The 22,858-nt window shown below is 40.8% G+C and overlaps 1 protein-coding gene across 1 annotated transcript in view; it reads right to left on the bottom strand.

Annotated features, from left to right (window-relative positions):
- XYLT1 (xylosyltransferase 1) overlaps window positions 1-22,858 on the bottom strand; it is a 221,702-nt gene that overhangs the window by 61,973 nt on the left and 136,871 nt on the right. Inside the window, exon 4 of the mRNA XM_075285507.1 lies at window positions 22,456-22,658. Within this exon, the coding sequence (XP_075141608.1) occupies window positions 22,456-22,658 (203 nt within the window). The remainder of the gene's footprint in view (window positions 1-22,455; window positions 22,659-22,858) is intronic.

The following is a 22,858-nucleotide window of genomic DNA, read 5'->3' as shown; positions in this document are numbered from 1 at the left end:
ATCAACCCACTTCATTGCTCTTTAATTTGCTTACAAACTGCTTGTCCATGTTACCGAGCAAGTCCAGGCATAGTGAATAATTCCATAATATATGATTCTGCATTCTCATTTTTAATAAGTCCTAAAATACTGAGACATGAGGAGATAGATCGTTAAGCAGGTAGATAGATACCAGACAAGATATATACATATTTGATATTTTGAAGTTATACTGAACAGGACAGATCATTTTCCTATTGATGAGTACCCTATACTGGTGCGGAGAGATTGTTAGACTCCATGCTTTGTAGTGATTACAAAAAATCCTCTGACTACTTAGTCCCCCCTGGTGTCCACTTACCTGCACAGATCGCTGGTCCAGTCCCCTGTTCTCGCTCCTCTTCTCGCCTCGCTGCATCACTCACGTCTCCCCTCCCAGTACCCACCCACACTCTCCTAAGCCACAAGCCCAGCCTTCTTCCTAGGTCTGTAACACTAACCTGGGAGGCAGGGGGGGCGAGAACAGAGGGGACCGGACCAGCGATCTGTGCAGGTAAGTGTTAGTTACTAGAGATGTTAGCTAGTCTCCCATTAGAATGAATAGATGCAGCTGGCACGCAGGGGGTTAAGCGGCCGGACCGCGGCACAGGCTGTGTGCCGGCTGCATCCATTCATTCCTATGGGACCTACCTAACATTGTTAGCTTTTCCCACAATGCTTGTCCAGTAGCAAAGCATTGTGGGAAATAACCTCCGACCTCCATCCCGCGTAAAAAGATCAGGAGTGTACCACTCGAGGAGAAAAACACTAGAAACTAGAAATAACACCATTATAGGGTTAACCCAGCAAACATGACCATACACATATTTATAGAAAATGCCTGCCCATCATTTGAAATCAGTTTTTGTAACCTTCATTCGCTATCAGTGCCGAGCACCTCCATCAGCAGCTTTCTCAAGAAACAGTGACACAGATAAATGCCAAGGTTTGCTTTGTGAGATAAAAAATACACTACACCGGAGTCATTGGTGTCAGCAAGTTCAGTTCATCATACCAAAAACTATTTTGCAGAATAGTCTATTCTACTGAATGTACAGAGAACCGAAAAAATGAAAAACAGGTGAGGAACCTCAATCTTATCCCACTGACTCACCAGCACGTCAAGACTTTTGTAAATGTGCTGTCATCTGCTTTTATATTGAAAGATGTTTTACAAAAATGTTCCAAGTAAACAAATAAGCCAGGCCATTTACTGACTGTTAAAGGGCATGTCCAATTTGGATAACCCCATTGCAAATTGAAGAAGCTGAGGCTGGTGGGCCATTAGGGCTATTTACTTAAGAAGTCAATTAACCTACAGTATTATTGTGGTTTGGAATGTGTGAGGAAAGCGAAGAACTTTGAGAAAACCCACCCAAGCACGAGAAGATGCAGATCTACCCCTGATAGGATTGAAACCTGGGGATCCATTATTACAATGCTAGTTAATGAACTCTCATGCTGCTAATGGATACTGTAATGTACCAGTATATGTAGGTGACATTATTGTGCTCTAGTATGTACTCCTAAGCCTTCTGGATGTCTTTGTCTAGGCCTTGATCTACACAAAAAGGAGAAGTATAGTTGGCCAAACATACTAGGTGTTTAATGAGCTGACCATCTAAAGTGTATGTCTCCTGACTCTCTCCCAATGATAGTGGACATATGAAGGAAAGGGGTAATCCATTTTGGATTTGAACAAGCTAGGCCATTTTGTTCTTGAGGCCTGGAACTGCTCTCAGTGTTGTCTGGCAGTGGCTTTCTCACTTACTAAGAAAACAGCCAAGCCAAATATTATTATGAATGGGGGGAATCACGAAAAAAGCGGTTATCTTGTCCGGCTGACAACTATCACATGTGTATGCTTAGGCTACGTTTTCCAGCAACAAACTGAGCCGAGTAAAACTGCCTATATTGTCACCTTGAAGTAGTTGTCCGCTTCCAAAAATCTCTTTTTGTTAAAAAAAAAAAAATTGTCTTCCAAATGTATGGTATGCTATTGTTGTAACACTAGCTATGCTATAATATGTAAGACAACCAGGCAAGTGTTCAAATATCCTGCAATGCCTCCGCAGGCAAAGTGAAGTATTACATGTTTCTTATTAAATGAACTTGTTACTTTGTGTGTGATATCTGGACATGCAGTGTCCTCCAGAGTGAGACTTGTTCATCATAGCCCTCCCTTATAGCTAATAGAAGGGGGATCTGAAGAGGGGACCCACCCCTCTTTAAAAATCAGAACTTCTCTATTAAAAATGGGATTCCTAAACCAAACATCACGACCTTCATATTTGCTCTGCCGCGGCCTCTTATACTAAGAAGCAGTTTTTTTTTTTTTTATAAACACGCCTATTTAATATTCACTACATGCTATGACTTAAATGGACCATCAAGCAGGTAGCTGTCATGCAGAAACCTAATTTTTCCTTTACCATGTCACCTAATTATAAAAGATGTGCAGCCCGTTGCCATGACAGTTCATGAGCGTGTAAATGCAATGCATTAAAGTCAGGAGATGTCGCTCTACAGCATTTGCTGTATGATAAGCAATTAATATAAATTACAATGCTAAGATAACTCCTAAATTCAATTATTCCAGTTATATCAAACAGGTTATCGTATATCAAAGGATGAGACGATAAGCCCTTTTATGTACGCTTTCACACAGCTTATCTGAAGATTAGCATGCCATTGGAGGGCCGCATTAAGTATGAAAGGGTTTCAAAAACCCAAAGATCCGGAACATTGTCTACAACATTTTAACCCATTAAAGTAAAAATACTTTACATTGACAGGATCTCCATGTATCAGGTATAGTGCCTCATACAGTAATGTACAAAAGTTTTAGCCAGGTGTGGAAAAAATGCTTTAAATAATAGAAGCGCTTACACAAGAAAACACAGGTGAAGTTCTTTTCACAGTCACTATTATATCTCATGTCGTATTTTTACAGAAAAAATGCGACATAGTTCCATTATTGTCAATGTCCAAGGAAATGTTCATGATAGCAAAAGTCGCCATTGGAACAGTTCTCTAACGTTTAAACATTTGATGGACAGAATAGTCAGTCTATAGGGGGCCACACGGTGGCTTAGTGGTTAGCACTGCAGCCTTGCAGCGCTGGGGTCCTGGTGTTCAAGTCCCGCGAAGGGCAAAAAACCATCTGCGAGTTTGTATGTTCTCCCTGTGCTTGCATGGATTTCCATCCCATATTCCAAAAAGACATACTGATAGGGAAAAATGTACATTGTGAGCTCTATGTGGGCTAGTCAGTCTATTGTTACATTACATTCCTTTTACTTATTAAAATCAGATAGTGAATAGTATTTTTTTTTTCTTTTTTATTCTGTTTTAGGGGCAGCTATCTTACCTGAGCTTCTACTCTGCTTTGTTAACAGCATTTAGAGCTATAGTTCACAACATAGTCATGGCCATAGGCAGAAAAAGTCTGACATTGACTTAATGAGATTTCTAGGCATGGGAGGGGAGCAGATAAGCTGTGACATCATCTATTGTCAATAGTCATTGCAATGATGCATCACTGTGGGCATTATCTGTCCAGGATTTATCTTCTATTGTAATCCTGTCTTCTTATCTGTGATGTAAATGAGACGACTGCTGCAAAGAAAACCCCGAATTGCCAATATACTATTAGGCTTAGTGGATACAGTGAAAATTGCAGAATATAATAGATTTAAAAAAATAAATAAATAGATTAGGGCATGAAAGTTTAAAAGAAAAAAAAATTCTTAAAAACATGTTTAACATAAAAAAGGTAATCGGTGGCAGATTCCATTATAGGATGTAGATAAAAATGAGGGAGAGGTAGTTCTTGAAACTTTGTTTTTCCCTATTAACATACAGAAAAGCAAAAGATCCTATAAGTTGAGAGCCAATTAGCACCGATCAGGAAAAATAGTGCCGACAGTAAATTTCTTAAGGTAAGTTTACACTGGGTTTTTTGGATCAGAACTTGAGGCGGAGAACGTCTCAGGTTCCGATCCAAAAACCGGGTAGCCACGACTGAAAGCCGATGCACCGGCATCCAGCCGCGCACTCTGCTCCGGATTAGGTCCAATGAATGGGCCTAATCCGGAGGAGGGAGTTTCTCCAGGCCGAATCGCGAGGCGACTCGGCCTGAAGAATGAGCATGTTGCTTCTTTTTTTCCGGGAGCCGGAACAAACAGCTCCCGGAAAAAAGACCTTAGCGGCTCCCATTGATTTCAATGGGAGCCGTCTTTTTGGTCAGGGTTTTGAGGCAGATATCGTCTCAAAACCCTGACCAAAGAACTCCGTGTGAACCTACCCTCACAGACACCATGCACACAACCAAAATCCATCCCCAACAGAAATCAATCAGACCAGATTGTACCATAAAATGTTCAATTTCATACAAAAACATCTAAGGGCCCCTTCACACGGAGGATACGCTGGCTGATTCGAAATGTGTGAACGTTCCGAATCAGCGGCATTTAAAACAGATCCCATTGCTTTCTATGGGAGCATACATGCACTCCCCATAGAAATGAATGGAAAAAAGCAGCCCATTCATTTCTATGGGGAGCGCACATATGCCGGCTCCCATAGAAAGCAATGGGATCTGTTTTAAACGCAGCTGATTCGGAACGTTTACACATTTAGAATCAGCCAGCGTATCCTCCGTGTGAAGGGGCCCTTAGATGGCTTTAAAACATTCCTAAGGGAAGCTATAAAGTAAGTTTGGTTATACCACATGATAGCGAACACAATAAAAAAAAAATAGCATCTTAGAATCTTTAATACGTACCTTGTTAACTAAATAAATGGAATATTATTGCTTGGTTTTCGTTTTTATTTTGTGGAACATTTTTATTTCTATACTGTAAAATGTAAATCATGTGGTGTTTAGCTGATCCCAGCGCTGATTGTAGGAATTATATCTTCATGTGCCCCCAGAGTCAACACGCCTTCTCCGCAGACAGCGCGTTTAGTTGGTTAATGGGCTTTTTTCGTTATCAGTTTCTAAAAGGGGGTGGAAAAATCACCTCCTTAATTAGAGGGTTCTTTGTATCCCTTTAAATAGGAAAAGGAATAGCTATAAAACAATAATTTTTGCTGGGGCGTGTTTTGCTTTTATAATTTTATTATACTTTTTTGCATAGTTTTGATAGCATTTTACATATACAGTGGGGCAAAAAAGTATTTAGTCAGTCACCAATAGTGCAAGTTCCACCACTTAAAAAGATGAGAGGCGTCTGTAATTTACATCATAGGTAGACCTCAACTATGAGAGACAAAATGAGAAAACAAATCCAGAAAATCACATTGTCTGATTTTGTAAGAATTTATTTGCAAATTATGGTGGAAAATAAGTATTTGGTCAGTAACAAAATTTCATCTCAATACTTTGTTATATATCCTTTGTTGGCAATGACAGAGGTCAAACGTTTTCTGTAAGTCTTCACAAGGTTGTCACACACTGTTGTTGGTATGTTGGCCCATTCCTCCATGCAGATCTCCTCTAGAGCAGTGATGTTTTGGGGGTGTCGCTTGGCAACACGGACTTTCAACTCCCTCCAAAGGTTTTCTATAGGGTTGAGATCTGGAGACTGGCTAGACTACTCCAGGACCTTGAAATGCTTCTTTCAAAGCCACTCCTTCGTTGCCCTGGCGGTGTGCTTTGGATCATTGTCATGTTGAAAGACCCAGCCACGTTTCATCTTCAATGCCCTTGCTGATGGAAGGAGGTTTGCACTCAAAATCTCAAGATACATTGCCCCATTCATTCTTTCATGTACCCGGATCAGTCGTCCTGGCCCCTTTGCAGAGAAACAGCCCCAAAGCATGATGTTTTCACCCCCATGCTTTACAGTAGGTATGCTGTTTGATGGATGCAACTCAGTATTCTTTTTCCTCCAAACACGTAAAGTGGTGTTTCTACCAAACAGTTCCAGTTTGGTTTCATCAGACCATAGGACATTCTCCCAATACTCTTCTGGATCATCCAAATGCTCTCTAGCAAACTTCAGGCGGGCCCGGACATGTACTGGCTTAAGCAGTGAGACACGTCTGGCACTGCAGGATCTGAGTCCCTGGCGGCGTAGTGTGTTACTGATGGTAGGCTTTGTTAGATTGGTCCCAGCTCTCTGCAGTTCATTCACTAGGTCCCCCCGCGTTGTTCTGGGATTTTTGCTCACCGTTCTTGTGATCATTTTGACCCCACGGGGTGAGATTTTGCGTGGAGCCCCAGAGCGAGGGAGATTATCAGTGGTCTTGTATGTCTTCCATTTTCTAATTATTGCTCCCACAGTTGATTTCTTCAATCCAAGCTGGTTGCCTATTGCAGATTCAGTCTTCCCAGCCTGGTGCAGGGCTACAATTTTGTTTCTGGTGTCCTTTGACAGCTCTTTGGTCTTCACCATAGTGGAGTTTGGAGTCTGACTGTTTGAGGGTGTGCACAGGTGTCTTTTTATAGTGATAACAAGTTTAAACAGGTGCCATTACTACAGGTAATGAGTGGAGGAAAGAGGAGACTCTTAAAGAAGAAGTTACAGGTCTGTGAGAGCCAGAAATCTTGATTACTTGTAGGTGACCAAATAATTATTTTCCACCATAATTTGCAAATAAATTCTTACAAAATCAGACAATGTGATTTTCTGGATTTGTTTTCTCATTTTGTCTCTCATAGTTAAGGTCTACCTATGATGTAAATTACAGACGCCTCTCATCTTTTTAAGTGGTGGAATTTGCACTATTGGTGACTGACTAAATACTTTTTTGCCCCACTGTATCAACACTTTTTTTATCTTGTGTGTTTGCCAAGTGGCCTACCTAAAGGAAAACATAAAATAAAACATCGAGATTTCCTTTTCTTATTCTTACTTCACAAAATATCAGTGAGAGGGTTACAATTTCTGTCTAGCACTATGTTCTGACCTATATATCTCAGCTGCTTTTTTTTCCTCACACCATTTTACAAGCAGATCATAATAAATTTTGTAAAGTGACAGCTCTTACTGCTGCGGCTGTCTATGGTCAGGTTCCAAGTCAAAGGGTTTCCAGGAGTTTCTAAAATTGCTCTAAAAAGTTGTTTTTGTCTTATAATACTAATTTGCTTTTTGTGTTATTTTTTTCAGGTCCCGCTACACCTTGTTTTTCCAGTTCTGGTTTCCTCCTTCTCGTTTCATCCCTAGTGCCTTCTTGCACTAATACTGACTTAGCATGTGCAGTGTTGTATGTAGCGTGGCACATGTGTTGTATGATGCAGGAGCTTTGGGAGATAGCCCTGCCATATGTGGTATGTATTGGGGCAGCGCCACAACAATGAGAAGGCCATGAGGTACATATGTACTGTATATAATGTAAGAAAAAGCAGTGCTTATAGGATCACTTGATCCACTGAGGGATCACAAAGGCTGAATTGAAAATGGATATTAGCTTAAAAGACTCTAAATTACAGTAAAAGGAAATTGTCAAAAAGATCCAAAAAGTTTTGGTATAACCCTTTAATGTCAGGGTATTTGGAAACCTGGCTGAGAATCACTACTAACAAAAAAGATTATGTATGATCTTTTACTAAAAAAACTCAAATGTGCCCTATGGAAGCAGCATATTATGTATACAATATGGAACTAGTACTGTTTTCCCCCTACCTTGGGGCATTGCTACACAGATTACTTTTCTACTCAGTTTTTCACCACACTGTACTTAAAGGGGTATTCCCAACTCGCCTGCTCAGCAACTTGTAGGCTGTATGCTCTGTTCACTTCCTGGTTTTCTCGGTAAATTGGTGGGCGGGGTTTCACTTCTTGTCTCCTGGACAAAGCCAGCTCTGCTATCTCTCTTCATAGCAGTACATGTTTGCAGTAGTAATGAGGGATGGTTGTAAATAAATTAGCACAGTATGACTGGAAGATGCACAATATGAAGCTGATGTAGCAGAGTTGGATTTGATAGGTGATGAGAATCCCAAACTTACATGCTACAGAACCAAGAGTTAGTTTGCAATCTCCGTTTTAGGTCTGTTTTTACATACAGAGGTAACGGCTCCCTGTCTCAGCCCTTATCAGCAAAATTCAATTAGACGACCTGATAAGTGGAAGAACAGGAGATAACAGCTCAGAAATACAAGCACGGAGCACTCAGCTCCCCCTCCCTCCTGAGAGCAGGGAGCTATGTCACTTGTCCTGGGTGTAGAGATAAGATCATCCCTAGGTCAGTGGTTATGGAGACACAGTGTAAACAATGAAGTAAATAATCTCAGATAGTGGCCAAACAAAACAGTTTTGCTGAAGCAATGTATTTAGGAAAAGTCTCAAATCCACATAAGCTAGCAGTATAGATAGGATCCTTGAGATGGGACAACCCCTTTAACAAGGTTCCAAAAAAACATTAATAATTACACATTTCCAATTAAAAAAAAATACAAATCTACATGTGATAAATGGTTGTCACCTAAAAATAAAAACAAATGGATTCTAGACAACATGAGTTTAAACACAATGTGGGGAATTTCTTAAGACTGGCACTTCATCTGCCGTCTTAATCAGTTCCCGGTTGGCACAAGATAGGTCTGAATTATTAAGAGGCTCCAGCCTCTTAATTATTAAGGTGTACTTCCGTGAACCTGAATTGAAATCTACACCAGGGAGTGCCATAGCTGTCAATTAAAACTCATGTCAGTTTTCTGGCGTGAGATAATTTGCTTGCTTGGGGTGTCCCTGTCATGGCACGGCTTGGTTCCCCCCCCTCCGCTCACTTTCGAAAAAAGTGATGAGCAGGGCATAAAAAAAAAAGAAAGTCTATGCCAGAAATCTGGAGTACAAGGAAGAGTAAATTCCCCCCACTGTTGCTAGAAATGCATACTTTCAAGTTATGTTATACTGACTGAGCTGGATATATATAACAGATTTCCAATACATCCAGTAAAGAGTCTTACCACTTACGTGGAATCTGAGTTGTCCGCTTCCATGTAAAAATAAACTGACTGCTAGTTGGTGCTAGGTGTCAGGCGCCCCCCAATCTCATACTGATCACCTATCCTATGGCCTTCAGTATATGAAGTCTTGGACTATCCCTCCAAGGTTCTTTTAAATGGGTGATTTCTGCCCATGCTAATGCCAAATGATGATGTAGGAGGTTGTTGAATCAAATCCACTGTGCCGACCAATTTTATGCCCGTATAGATAATGCTGAGTGTCTACATGTTTGCCTGGGGCATGTTTACATGGGACAATGGCCAACAGCTCATATGGTATACCAGTCAAGAAAACCAATGTCAAAGGAAACTATTTTCAAATGAAGAAATTTTGTTAACTTATCCTATTCGATTCAGATGAAACCAACATAAAAAGTCTCCCTTAGATGAGCGTGGCAAAATGTATCCATAGGTATCCATGTATCCATATATCGTAGACCATACAAGTCTCCCATATACACTTACATGACTTGCATGTGTTCTCAAAGGAAAACAGGGAATAAACTGCAGCAGACTCCTCAGATGATTCTACTTTCCCCTGACATGAGAGGAGGATGTTACGGTGACCCTTATAAATACAATGGGCATCTTAGGAGAAAAACATCTTTACTTGACCCCTGGATCAAATGATCTGTGTTATTGTTGTCCAATCAATATGAATAATTGTCTTTACGATTTCCAATCCGCTGCATAACTTATAGTTGAAGGAAATATCACTATTATACCAGCAATTTTCAAGTTCGATACCAGCAATGTTAAGATTTGACATGTTTGTGTACTAAGTGCTTTGTTGAAAGCAATAGATCCCCTTGGCAACCAACCCATATACTGTAATTTACAGACACTTTTATTCTTCTAAAGTCTTCAATACATTTAATAAACCTGCATGGAATATAATGTTCCAAATTCACTAATATATTACATTTTAGAGTTTGCAGAGTTACTTTATTATGTATTATAGATGTACTGAAACAATGAAATGGTTGCAAAACATAACCCGACCTTCAAAGACAATCTGTCACTTCTCGTGATGTGTCTATATTAGAAAACACTTGCACAGAATTCTCCATCAAATAAGATTTCTGGGGTATCTCTTCTTATAACTCTACATTAAATGGTTCCTTTTTCATTCTTACGCTGGGTTCACACTAGCGCCCGGACTCAGTTCTGAGCTTTCCGTCAGACCAGGTCTGGCTGTGAGCGGCGGTGAGCGTTTTTAAACCGGACACAGAGTACTGCATGTCCGACTCTGTGTCCGGTTTTAAAAAAACGGTTTTGCGGCGGAGAGCATAAAACGCTCACCAGCGCTCATGGCCGGACACCTTTCAAACCCATCCAAATGAATGTGTTTGAAAGAGTCCTGCAGCTTTCTGTCTCCTGCCTTAAAGGGGTATTCCAGGCTTAATAATTGACTTTAGGATAGGTCAATAACTGAAGATCAGTCACCAGTCATTCATTATATAGCAGCTGTTAGTATGGCAGCTCTGCTATTTGCTGATCTTTTTAAAGAGGACTTTCATCAGATTGGGCACAGGCAGTTCTATATACTGCTGGAAAGCTGACAGTGCGCTGAATTCAGCGCACTGTCGGCTTTCCTGATCTGTGCCCCGGGTAAAGCGCTATCGGTCCCGGTACCGTAGAACTTTATAGTCAAAAGGACGTTTCTGACAGTTTGCCAGGGATGCCCTTCTGCCCAGCAGCGCCTATCGCGCAGTACTGTGGAGCGGGGAGGAACTCCCCCTCCCATAACAGACATGTCTGGGAGCGGACAGATCCTCTTCAAAGGGGTTGTCCCATGAAGAATATTCTTGAGCCTACAATTATACGTATATTTGGTATATGTGTTTATTAAAAGTACTGCCCCTGATATTTCAGGAATACTCTCAGAATAGTACCCATTGCTGTTTCTATTAACAGCCTTTCTGTCTCCATACCGAGGTGGACACACATGCTTCTCTGATCTCCAAAGTATGAAGAGGGATCCCTGGTTTGGCGAGCCGGATGCTTCTGAAGTTACATTGTTTTCTATGGTAACATGAAGCCTGTTGCAGATATACACTCACCGGCCACTTTATTAGGTACACCTGTCCAACTGCTCGTTAACACTTAATTTCTAATCAGCCAATCACATGGCGGCAACTCAGTGCATTTAGGCATGTAGACATGGTCAAGACAATCTCCTGCAGTTCAAACCGAGCATCAGTATGGGGAAGAAAGGTGATTTGAGTGCCTTTGAACGTGGCATGGTTGTTGGTGCCAGAAGGGCTGGTCTGAGTATTTCAGAAACTGCTGATCTACTGGGATTTTCACGCACAACCATCTCTAGGGTTTACAGAGAATGGTCCGAAAAAGAAAAAACATCCAGTGAGCGGCAGTTCTGTGGGCGGAAATGCGTTGTTGATGCCAGAGGTCAGAGGAGAATGGCCAGACTGGTTCGAGCTGATAGAAAGGCAACAGTGACTCAAATAGCCACCCGTTACAACCAAGGTAGCCAGAAGAGCATCTCTGAACGCACAGTACGTCGAAAATTGAGGCAGATGGGCTACAGCAGCAGAAGACCACACCGGGTGCCACTCCTTTCAGCTAAGAACAGGAAACTGAGGCTACAATTTGCACAAGCTCATCGAAATTGGACAATTGAAGATTGGAAAAATGTTGCCTGGTCTGATGAGTCTCGATTTCTGCTGCGACATTCGGATGGTAGGGTCAGAATTTGGCATCAACAACATGAAAGCATGGATCCATCCTGCCTTGTATCAACGGTTCAGGCTGGTGGTGGTGGTGTCATGGTGTGGGGAATATTTTCTTGGCACTCTTTGGGCCCCTTGGTACCAATTGAGCATCGTTACAACGCCAAAGCCTACCTGAGTATTGTTGCTGACCATGTCCATCCCTTTATGACCACAATGTACCCAACATCTGATGGCTACTTTCAGCAGGATAATGCGCCATGTCATAAAGCTGGAATCATCTCAGACTGGTTTCTTGAACATGACAATCAGTTCACTGTACTCCAATGGCCTCCACAGTCACCAGATCTCAATCCAATAGAGCATCTTTGGGATGTGGTGGAACGGGAGATTCGCATCATGGATGTGCAGCCGACAAATCTGCGGCAACTGTGTGATGCCATCATGTCAATATGGACCAAAATCTCTGAGGAATGCTTCCAGCACCTTGTTGAATCTATGCCACGAAGAATTGAGGCAGTTCTGAAGGCAAAAGGGGGTCCAACCCGTTACTAGCATGGTGTACCTAATAAAGTGGCCGGTGAGTGTATAATCTATGATAATTGAACATACTTGTATCTTTTCATAAAAGCTACCATAGGTCTACTGTAGAGCTGACTATAGATATAAGAAAAATGTCAAATATACAGTTTTTACCCGACTGTAGCCATTACATATCAAGGCAAACAACTGACAAAAGTCAATCTATTGATTTTCTGACCTGTGCTGATGCAATACCATTGGTCACAAGTAGAGTCAAACAACTAAACCCCAGAAGCCATTCTATTCATAGAAAGAAAAGTAGAGGAGCTGGGCAATGGAGAAATCTCAGAAATGCTCCAGAATAGCAAGATAGAAATATTTACAGATGTTTTAGTAAAAGGGACACGGTCTCTTTAAATCTAATGTCTATGGCCATCTTAGAGAGGCTGTCAATTATTAGAAAAGTATAGCGATTTTCTTTTATAAACATTGACACCCCTATTTACACTGATATTGTATCTCAGTTCCATAATCTTAAAAAAAAAAGTCTTGAGAAAATGACCTACTATGTTGTTCTGGTGATGTGTATTTTAATCTTCGATGTTTATATTAATAAAAACAAATCCTAAAATCCCACAGAATTCACTCTGGTCACTAAGCCTAAGTATAGCTTGAAAAATCCTAATCTGTAGGAGTTTTCTTTGCAGTAGTCATTGCATTATTAGCACAAGCATGATTACAGTGGGTGAGAAGGGGTACCTTGTCTTCTTAAAATTGTGAGTGTTATATACCGCTACAAAACTGACAGTATGCTGAATGCCCCATTACTATTATTGTCAGAGGGCTCAGCCCCGCAGCTCAGCAAATGCCCCTTTAGTATCATTGTCAGAGGGCCCAGCCCCACGGCTAAGTGGAATGCCCCATTAGTATCATTGTCAGAGGGCCCAGCCCCACGGCTAAGTGGAATGCCCCTTTAGTATCATTGTCAGAGGGCCCAGACCCATGGCTAAGTGGAATGCCCCTTTAGTATCATTGTCAGAGGGCCCAGACCCATGGCTAAGTGGAATGCCCCATTAGTATCATTGTCAGAGGGCCCAGCCCCATAGCTAAGTGGAATGCCCCATTAGTATCATTGTCAGAGGGCCCAGCCCCATAGCTAAGTGGAATGCCCCATTAGTACGACGGCTCCGCGACATCGCTGGGTGGTAAGAAACAACCTCTAGTAATACGCTTCTCTAGTCTTGATGCTGAACTATGAAGCTGGCCTAGAAATGGGACAGATAACTATGCAACCAAGGCAGAAATCGTCAAAGCTTTGCAGCCGTATATAACATTAACGTTCTTAGAGATGAAAGGTCCTCTTTAAGTAAACTGCCCTTGCCGGCCACCTTTGCCAATATGGAGAGTCTTACATGTTCTGCTCAGAATTACTGCTGAGAGCATAGAAAATAGAAAACTGTTCCTTTAGTGCTACCTTTTTAAGGCAGCTTCCTATAGATCAAACCCTGGCTTTCAAGAAGCCTAGTCACATGAACTGGGATTAAAGTCAAACCAGTATCCTGCTTCACACTGCTGAGTGAGAACAGCCGTGAAACATCTGGATGGATTTCTCTTTTTTTTTTTATGATGTTGATATTCTGGTTTGTCTTCAATCCCATCATGTCACCAGAGTTCTTGAAAGTCAGGCACGGATCCCTTCCAAAAGGCATTACTACACTGACAGGTATCATCTATATATAGATTACATAGTGACTACCATTCATAATAGGGGATGGACGCAGCTGATATACTGCCCTTCACTGCATACTAACCTCCGCAGAGGTCACATAACAAGTGTAGAAAACTCTCAGAGAGATGTCAATGAACATCTCTACACTATTGTGTCTATGGTCCATGTGGCTGCTGTACAACACAATAGAAGCTCAGCAAAGTGGCTGCTCCGTAAGTATGTACAGAAAATATCTAAAATCACAAAGTAAAATGAGATTACAAATAGTATAATGGTGCACTATCTGGTTTAAATAAAAAGTATTAAAGTTTAATTAAAAATTTTTATATATATATATATATATATATATATATATATATATATATATATACACACGCACACAACCCTGGATGGATGTGGTGCTGTCTATGAAACAGACCAGCCATAACAACCTACTTAACAAGCCTGAATTGGTCATTCCTATGCAAAGAGCTGGGGAGCCCTCTTCTATGAATGAGATGACTGATGTGCTGGAGATATACTGGAACTGAAAATCCCTAACACAATTCCAAACAGTAGAAACACAAATCCACAGTTATGTTCTACGGTATAAAAATAGTTGTTGACCTACTTTCAATTGTTGATGTGCTCCATTTCAGGCAGCGGATCCAACGCGAGGAGTGAGGTATCACTAGACAATGGATTTGTTCTTCCATGTAAATCTACCTTTTGCTACCCGTTCGTTTTCATGTTTCATTAATTAGCAACAGACGTTAACATGTGAAGGGAATTACTTACAGATCAGAACCGAGCGGAAATCATCTCATGTAGAACATCTGGGAGAGATTATATGTGTATTCGCTCAGACAGGCCAAGTGTATGTCAATGCAGTGCTAGTCGCCAGCGTATACAGCAGAGTTGGATTATCAGCAGTTTTTGTGACACCGACCTTCTGTAGCTGCTGGGCGGTCCGGGTGCTTAAATAGTCTGTCTGTACACTCACTTAGAAGGGTTTTTACTTTTAATGTTTTCTGCATTTTCTGTTACAGGAAGACCCAACCTGGGAAGTCAGAGTTGGGACTTATTTTGAGTGGTGTCATAAAAAACTTACTGACTACTGTGACTCCAGACTTTAACACAAAATTATTAATTATTTTAATCATATTCTAATAATATTACATAATAATTATATGCAGAGCATGTTACATGTTTACTATCATGAAGTAGAGGATCTTTACAGCTTCTGACTGATCAAGACTGTCCATCATTTATGGCATTTATTTAGATTAGTCAGAGTCGGACAAGGAGTTGGGCTGTGGAAAAATATAGGAGGTGGATTTTGGAGAGGAATTTGAGGTCGTCTTCCAACTGAAAAACTTCTTCAAAAACCAACCCACCAGCAACAGAAAGATGCAGCTTTCCACCATGGGGTTGCACACAGGATTAGCTTCACGTAAGATTGACACCTTGTTTCATGGTTTCCCCGATTGATTCAGCTGCAGAAACAAGACAAGATCAAGCAGGATGTTTTTTTTCTTTCTTTTTAAGTAGATCCTAGCCATTACTTGGAGAGGATTTTGAGGCACTATAAATTCCTCTTCACTACCATGAAAGTGATTCTGAAGAGATCACTGCTGATCATGGAAAATCGACAAAGCCACATCATGAGCGGACATACCCTAAGGCTAAGACTCCTCGTAGTGAAACGTAGCAAAAATATGCTGCAGAAAAAACCAAAGCGGAAGCGTATCGTGTTTTTTTTTTTTTTTTTTTATTGCCCCTAACATACGTATATGGAAAATGCAGCTTTTCTGCCGCAGATTTTTTCTGCAATGTGTTGGTGGGATTAGCCAGAATCCAATTCAGTTTGCAAATACTGTAAAAGCATTTCCTCAGCGGAAAAAAAACAGAGTTTTTGCAATGCAGGGCTTTAGCCTAAAGTTGTTAACCTGGAAGAATTTACCATTGATGACCTATTTTTCCGTTTTCCATGCTTGTCAAGCTTGTGCATAATTCTCATGCCTGTGAGAATTAGTGCAAATGACTGTGTGTTTTGGTCCATGTGCTATCCCTTGTTTAAATGGATGCATGCTTATTATGGCTCTATACACATGACCGTGATGTTCATGGATCCATGTGTTGGCTGTGTAGCTAGGCTGGAAAAACTCAGAACATGTCCTATTGCTGCCTGTTTCCCTTCTGATCTCAATCACTGTACTGCATGGGTCTGAGGAAATAAAGGACATTGGGATCCATGTGCTATCTGTTGTGTTTTTTTTCTCCAAGGGCCAGGACAGGCGCACTGTTAGTGGAGATTTATCATGCCTTGTACACCAGCTTTCTGGCGTAGAAGGCATTTATATGTCACTAATTATTGTAACAATTGTGTTTTTGCACAAAAATTTGCAACTTTTTCATTTTTTGTACTGCCCTCACCAGTTTTGTTAAGGGTCATGGACTGGGTGAGGTCACTGGTCATGTCCCATTTATGATCATTACTATTTATATGTCAGTGCAGGTACTTGTCTGGGTATTTATGAGCAGGTATGCATCTTGCTGTAAATGAGGGGCATCTTCTGCCACTGCAAGTGATATAGAGACTGGTGTTGAAAATACCAGTCTTCATAAATCTGCCCCAGTTGTGTACATTTAACCTCCTATGTGGCTAAACAATATACCCACCCACATGATTGAACAATATAGCCACTGACATGCATCCAAGCAGCTACTATAGGAATGCAAACTTCTTTTTATAAGGGTAAAAATGTTCAGAGTAAAATGTTATATATTGGCAATGATGCTTTAATGTATGTGCTATATATAGATCATAATGCGTATATGTCTGACAAAATACATAGTTCTTCTAAGTATAGCTTTATGCCCTTATGATGTCACTGGGATAGAAGAGGCGGTCTACTGGGACAGCTTTGAGTATCTGAAGTGCTCTAGGCAATACCTTAAGACAGTTTCTACAGTGAAGAGTGTCAAGCTGTGTCACAGCTTTCTATACAGTTCACATATTAGCTAAAAGCACAGATTGCTCAGTACACAACGTTATCTTCACCGCCTGTGGTGTAAGCTTTAGTCACAGAAACACATGCCCTAAGCACGGTATATCCAACATGGTGGAAAATATCAAACTAGTTTACTTCAGTATCAATAAATTGCACAAAATTTACGTTAGGCGGTCTGCTCAAAGGCTTGAAGAGTCAATTGTTTCCAAAGTGTTTGTGGCGTAATGCCTCCTGCCATGCATGTATTCAGCCAATGAATTCCTCTGAAGGCGACTTTTCATGCTAGCTTTTATATATTCAGTCCAATTCAGTCAACTCCTGTATAGCATCTTGGCATGGGTTAACACACTATGATATGACATGCTCTCGTATTAATTCAGACCACAAGTAATAGTCATGGAGGTACGTAAAAGACTGATCTACAAATGGAATAATTCTGACATGCCAGAAATGTATTATTCTCAAGGCATTATATGATCTCCATGTATAAAGGTCATTGGGCTGCGTAGTGTTTAATTCCTAGGTCCATGACTGTAGAAATGTAAGGACCCTTTAAAAAATGATGGAAGACACTTTATAGAGTAGGTGGTCCCACTTTTTATTCAAGGCTAATTTACGATTGGTTCTTGATGGAAAGAGGGTTGGTTGGTTGGTCACCCAAGAAATTATCTGGCATTTTTTGGGGGGTCAGAGCAGTTCTGGGGTTGGTTCAGTCATCCAAATGCCAAATCCCTTTTTTTTTGTTATAGTAGTGGTATGGGATCAGCCATTGGTCAGCTAGTTCCTGTGAGGTCTTCTAACAGTACTGGGGTTGTCTAAACTAAACAGTTCTTTTAAAGGTGGACGCCATTGCGTTGTAAATATACAATTAGGGAGCCATTCAGTCTACTTAAAGGGACACTAAACCAAGAAATGAGTGATAAATGCAAAGAAGAAATATTGTTTCCACTGCTGTCCAGTCTGAAGCATTTTCTCCATGTTCCGGGTGCAGACAGTCTTGTAGAAATCCTGCCAAGAACATAGGAATACCTTTCTAACCAGTTCTATCTTTGGATGGAGGACTGGGGCAGGGCTGCAGGGCAGGGCTTAACCTTTCTGCAAACAGTGCACAGCAAGGAGGCTCCTATTCCAGACAGTTGTCTTACTGTCAGACACAGGACAGTGGAGAGGAGAGGGAGGTGGAACCTGGATAATCTTCTGTGATATCCTATGAGAGAGTTCTTAATATATTTTTCAAAGTGTGCACAGTAACTGCACAAATTTCACTTTAGACTCATATACCGTAGGTTTTCTTAGGTTTGAAAAAAAAAAAACTAAACAAAACCCAGCAGCATGTATTATAAATAAAAAGAAATAATAGTCAATTTTCCAATCCTCCAGTGCTGCACCTTCTTCTTCTAGATCTCCGGCTGGAATGTGACTGCTTCAGCCAATGAGTGCCATCAGAGATCACATGCTGCACTCCCTTCTCTGTGTGACAATGACAGTACTATGGTGTATGACTATGGAGTCCACAGATTTGCAAGTGCTGACCGCTTCCAAAAAAGACGGCTGAGAGTTTCTGAGCTGGATCAGCAAAGGATTGGAGACACAAGTATTATTTTTCAATCCTTTAAAATAACTTTTTAATGGTTGTTGACAAATGTCTTTACTTTAAAGCAGCACTCAAGCTTTTATTTAAGCTATGCAAGCTACTCATGGAAGTAGAGTCAAACTCTGTTGTTGCTGATGTTGTCACCCATGTCCAGTACCTGTACCCATGTCTATTTTCTGTTTTTGCAAAACTTTGCAGAGGACAATGCCCCAATAGGTCCTGAAAGCTGTAACAACTGCTGGTGATAAAACACCAGGGAAAGTAATAAAGGCATGGTAAAATGACTGTGACAGAAGAGGGGCTCTAGGGAGCAGATTATGGGAAATTCAGAGCAGGCATCCGCGTAAAAGAGCGGTATCAGAATAACTGGGGGGAAGTTCTCAGGCAGCAGAAAAAGACTTCCTGTTTGCACACCAATCCATGCTAGAAAAAGGGGGTCACACTGTGATCATGTGACTTATTGAAGAAGGTACAAGCAGGATTGGTTAAGACATTATGAGGAGACAACTATGACTATTGAGGGCATGGTTTTTCAGACAATATAATGAGTATAAAAATCAACAGCTTCCCTTTAAGAAGCATCTGCTACTGATTAACATTACTCAGACTTGGGTTGGGTCATAAAAACATGGTTCTTGTGGTCTAAGCTTTCCCTGCAACTTAAAATTATCTTTCTGCTCTTACTAAAAGATTAAAATAATTACAAACTTAAAATTAAGTAAGTAAAACTGCAATTTAAAGTAAGTCATTTAAGTACTGGAAAATGGTATAAACCCCCATTCCCGACCACTAATCCACTCCAGCATATAGGGTCTGACAGAGGAGAAGCTCATTGATTTATGATTAGTGAATTGTTGGTCAGGGTTGTCACTTCCTCTACATCAAGGGGAACATCATTCTCATGGCATTTTCCCATAGGAACATTTAAAGGGGTTTACCTTACTTAAATACAAAACCTAGGAATAAATGGTAAAAGTAAACAAAAAATATCTTAGTGTCAATCTGCAAGATTTTGGGAGGGATCACACCCCAAACAGTCCAGTGGAAATCCTGCAGAGGACACAGAGGTTAGGAGCAGGGTTTATTAAAAGGGACAGGCAGAGCACAGCAGGAAGGCTCCTGCTGCAGCCAGTTATCTTACAGTCATACAGGAGAGTGAGGGAACATTGCTGATCTCTTGGTACACATAGAAGATTTCTATATGTAGTTCTCTGCTTTATTTGTAATATGAGACAAATAGGATCAAAGAAAAGGAAGAGACTTTGCAATTTCTGTGGTCATTTAATAAAACGTCATATACTTTCTTCCATATACTGTATACTTTGTGTTTGGTTTCCTTAACTTTCTCAATGGCTCTGCTTACATTCAGTGGGCGGGGTCTGAAAACTGTACAGATCTAATATTTCCCACAGTTAAAGGTTTACTGGAGCTTATCCATTCTGGACCACTGTGAGATAAGTATGTAAACTGCACAACTCTCTCGTGTTCTAAGAGTATGTTCACAAACAACTGACATGCTGCTTTCTTTTTTTCACTTTTTTTTCTCATTAATATCAATGGAACATGTAATAGTAGTTTTCTGCCAGTCCCAGGACCTATCCACAAGATAAGCCGTCCGATCGGTCAGGGTCCCACGCTGGTACTCCATTCTGATCAGATGTTCCAGCTAACGGAAGTCATATACAAGGTATACAGACAGATGCAGCTCCACCATGACATTATATACAGCTCTTAGATCCGTAATGGAGTTCTGCAGCTCTGCTCCCATTCATGGGAATAACAGCAGAGCTGCATCTGGCTGGTGACCTTGTATATGGCCTTTGGTAGCTGAAACAGCTGATCAGTGCAGGGTTTGGGTGTTGGCCCCTCACCGTTCTGATACTGATGATCCATGCTGTGAATAGGTTATTAGTATCCATTTTCACTGGGTCTCAGACAAGATTCCTTTACCTTTCATTTCTCTACAGAAAAACTCTACTCTTGCTTAAACAAACCCTGATCGTTTGCTACAAATATCAGTGTTACTAAATGAAGAATTCTGAGGTACGATTTGTTAGTTCACAGAGGATTGCCAATACTCCATACAAAATGTCATTTTGTGATGACATGCAAGCTAGATGTAAGAGTTCCTATACACAAAAAAGTAGGCGACCTGCTGAAAGGCGGCAAATCTATAAGTAAATATCCGACTCTTTACCAAGCTCCAAGGTCTGTTTAAAGGGTCGAACTTCGACGTATAGAATTATTTCCTTCCACCAGGTGGTGATACAGACATAGCTTCCTTCCTAATAGATAGAGCTAGCTTACAGACATACACTGTGTGGCCTATAAGACCTGTAATGCCTATATGGTTCTTTCCCTATAGAGAAACGGTTCCCTTCAGATATAACATAACATAATATGCTGGATTATCTCAGCAGAGAAATATGTAATGTAATATGATGTATTACAGGTCAAGTATAATCACCAAAAGTATTTTATGCTCAAAAACATATTTTATTTTATTCTTGTATTGTGCTTTTTGTTTCTCACACTCTGCCTAAAGCTAAACAGATGTAAAAACAACACACCAACCACAATTCTTCCTCCGCTGTCCACATTTTTTGCCTTTCCTGTATAGACATCCCCATTTAGAAACCAGGTGACTTTTTGTACAGCTATTGTGGTTGAGAAAATGACAAACAAAGAAGTGAACAGCTAGTCGCACGCTGCCAATGTGTCAACACCCTGGATAACCAAAGTCATTGCTCAATGTAAGATGGGGCTGGTTTGATTCTTTTTAATGCTTGTGTCCTCATCTGAATGATTTATGGAGTATACACAGGATAAATGTCTGATATGCGCAGATTTCACCTCTGACCCCTGTCTGCCAATAACAAGCAGCTGCTCATTGCACTGGCTTGAATGTAGACAATGCTGTCCATATGCTTGGCTCTCCACATTAATCTCTGGTTGTTGGGAGCAATATACAGACCAAGATTTGGCTCTTTTTGTACCTCTTATACCTCATTGGAGACCTGAGAGACCTGCACTGAAGCTGGCACAAGACAGGGGCCAAGGGATTAATGTACTCCAGGTAGGTGGTGTCTATTGGTGGGTCTCTTGTCTAAAAGGCATTTATGATCAGGGCTTTGGGAGCCATAGTTGGAGTCAGTATTTACTTTCATAGGAAATACAATCAGTAACTTTTTACGTGAACTAGAGTTGCTCACTGACTGACTGACTGACCATGGCTGTCAGCCATTTATGAAGAAGTCAGAGTTGGAGCAGAGATGTGGAAAAAAAATAGAGTAGTTGGCGTTTGGAGTTTGTCCTATTGACTCCACAACCATGTTTATAATACAAGACTTTGGATATTTCTTCCTAAAGACTATATTAGCATATAAATATCTTTTTTTGCTGCTACTATTAAGCAAACAGACCTTCTGTTCTGGAGGTATAGCCAATGCCAGAAATACTTGTGTGCCTCCAATATGGCAACCACATAGCCAATGCACCAGGAGTTTTGCTATTGTTGTATGTACTTGAATTACTGCATTGTGAAGACACATGAGATCATATGCGAAGAGCATACAAGGGAGTTTATCACTAGGAAACTTTATACCAAGCCATCCACAGGGCATTGTAGAGGACATTATGCTGAGCGCTATCATACCCTTAGACAGTACAGCAGTAGTACCATTTCATTGAAAAAAAAAACCCAGTATTGATAAATATGCAAATGAGGGTCAAGTGCAAACCTGAATACATCCTGGAAGGTTCTGGCACGCTTCCACTTGAGTCTGATCTGCATATTTCTAAAAAGGCTTTTCAAGGAAATGGTGAATCTATTGGACTATCTCAGGTATAATGGGGCTCAGTACATTGTCCCCTACAATGCACCGTGGCTGGTGTGATATTGAGAGTTCTGGTGGAAGACTACCATTAAAATCTAGCAAAAAGGAAGACTGTACCTGACTGGATAATCAGCAGCACTTAGATTGATGAAAAAGTCCCAAGACCAGTCGGACATCTCCAAGAGATCCCTCATACTTTGGAGGTATGTGGATAACAGACTCGCCCCTCCCCATATGGTTGCCATTCTCCAAGGTGTGACCCGGACATTGGGGTACTGGCTGGCAAACTGGATCACTTGTCTGTGTAGATAATTCGATCTCTGTATAAAAAGAAAAGGAGAAAATAGGTTTTGTTCCACAGCCAGTACTATATATAAAGATATCCAACACAAAGTACATGGTACAAAAACGGGGAAGCGGACTCAAGTCCTATACTGACACTCCCCAACATGATATTGGCTCCATATAGTATATATAAAGATAGGCACCTGAAGATAAAGGATGAGATATTAATGTAAGC

This window comes from Leptodactylus fuscus, chromosome 8 (genome assembly GCF_031893055.1).
Source record: "Leptodactylus fuscus isolate aLepFus1 chromosome 8, aLepFus1.hap2, whole genome shotgun sequence".
NCBI classification, from domain to species: Eukaryota; Metazoa; Chordata; class Amphibia; order Anura; family Leptodactylidae; genus Leptodactylus; species Leptodactylus fuscus.
Note: the sequence above shows the minus strand (reverse complement) of the source record. Positions and strands in the feature narration are given on the sequence as shown.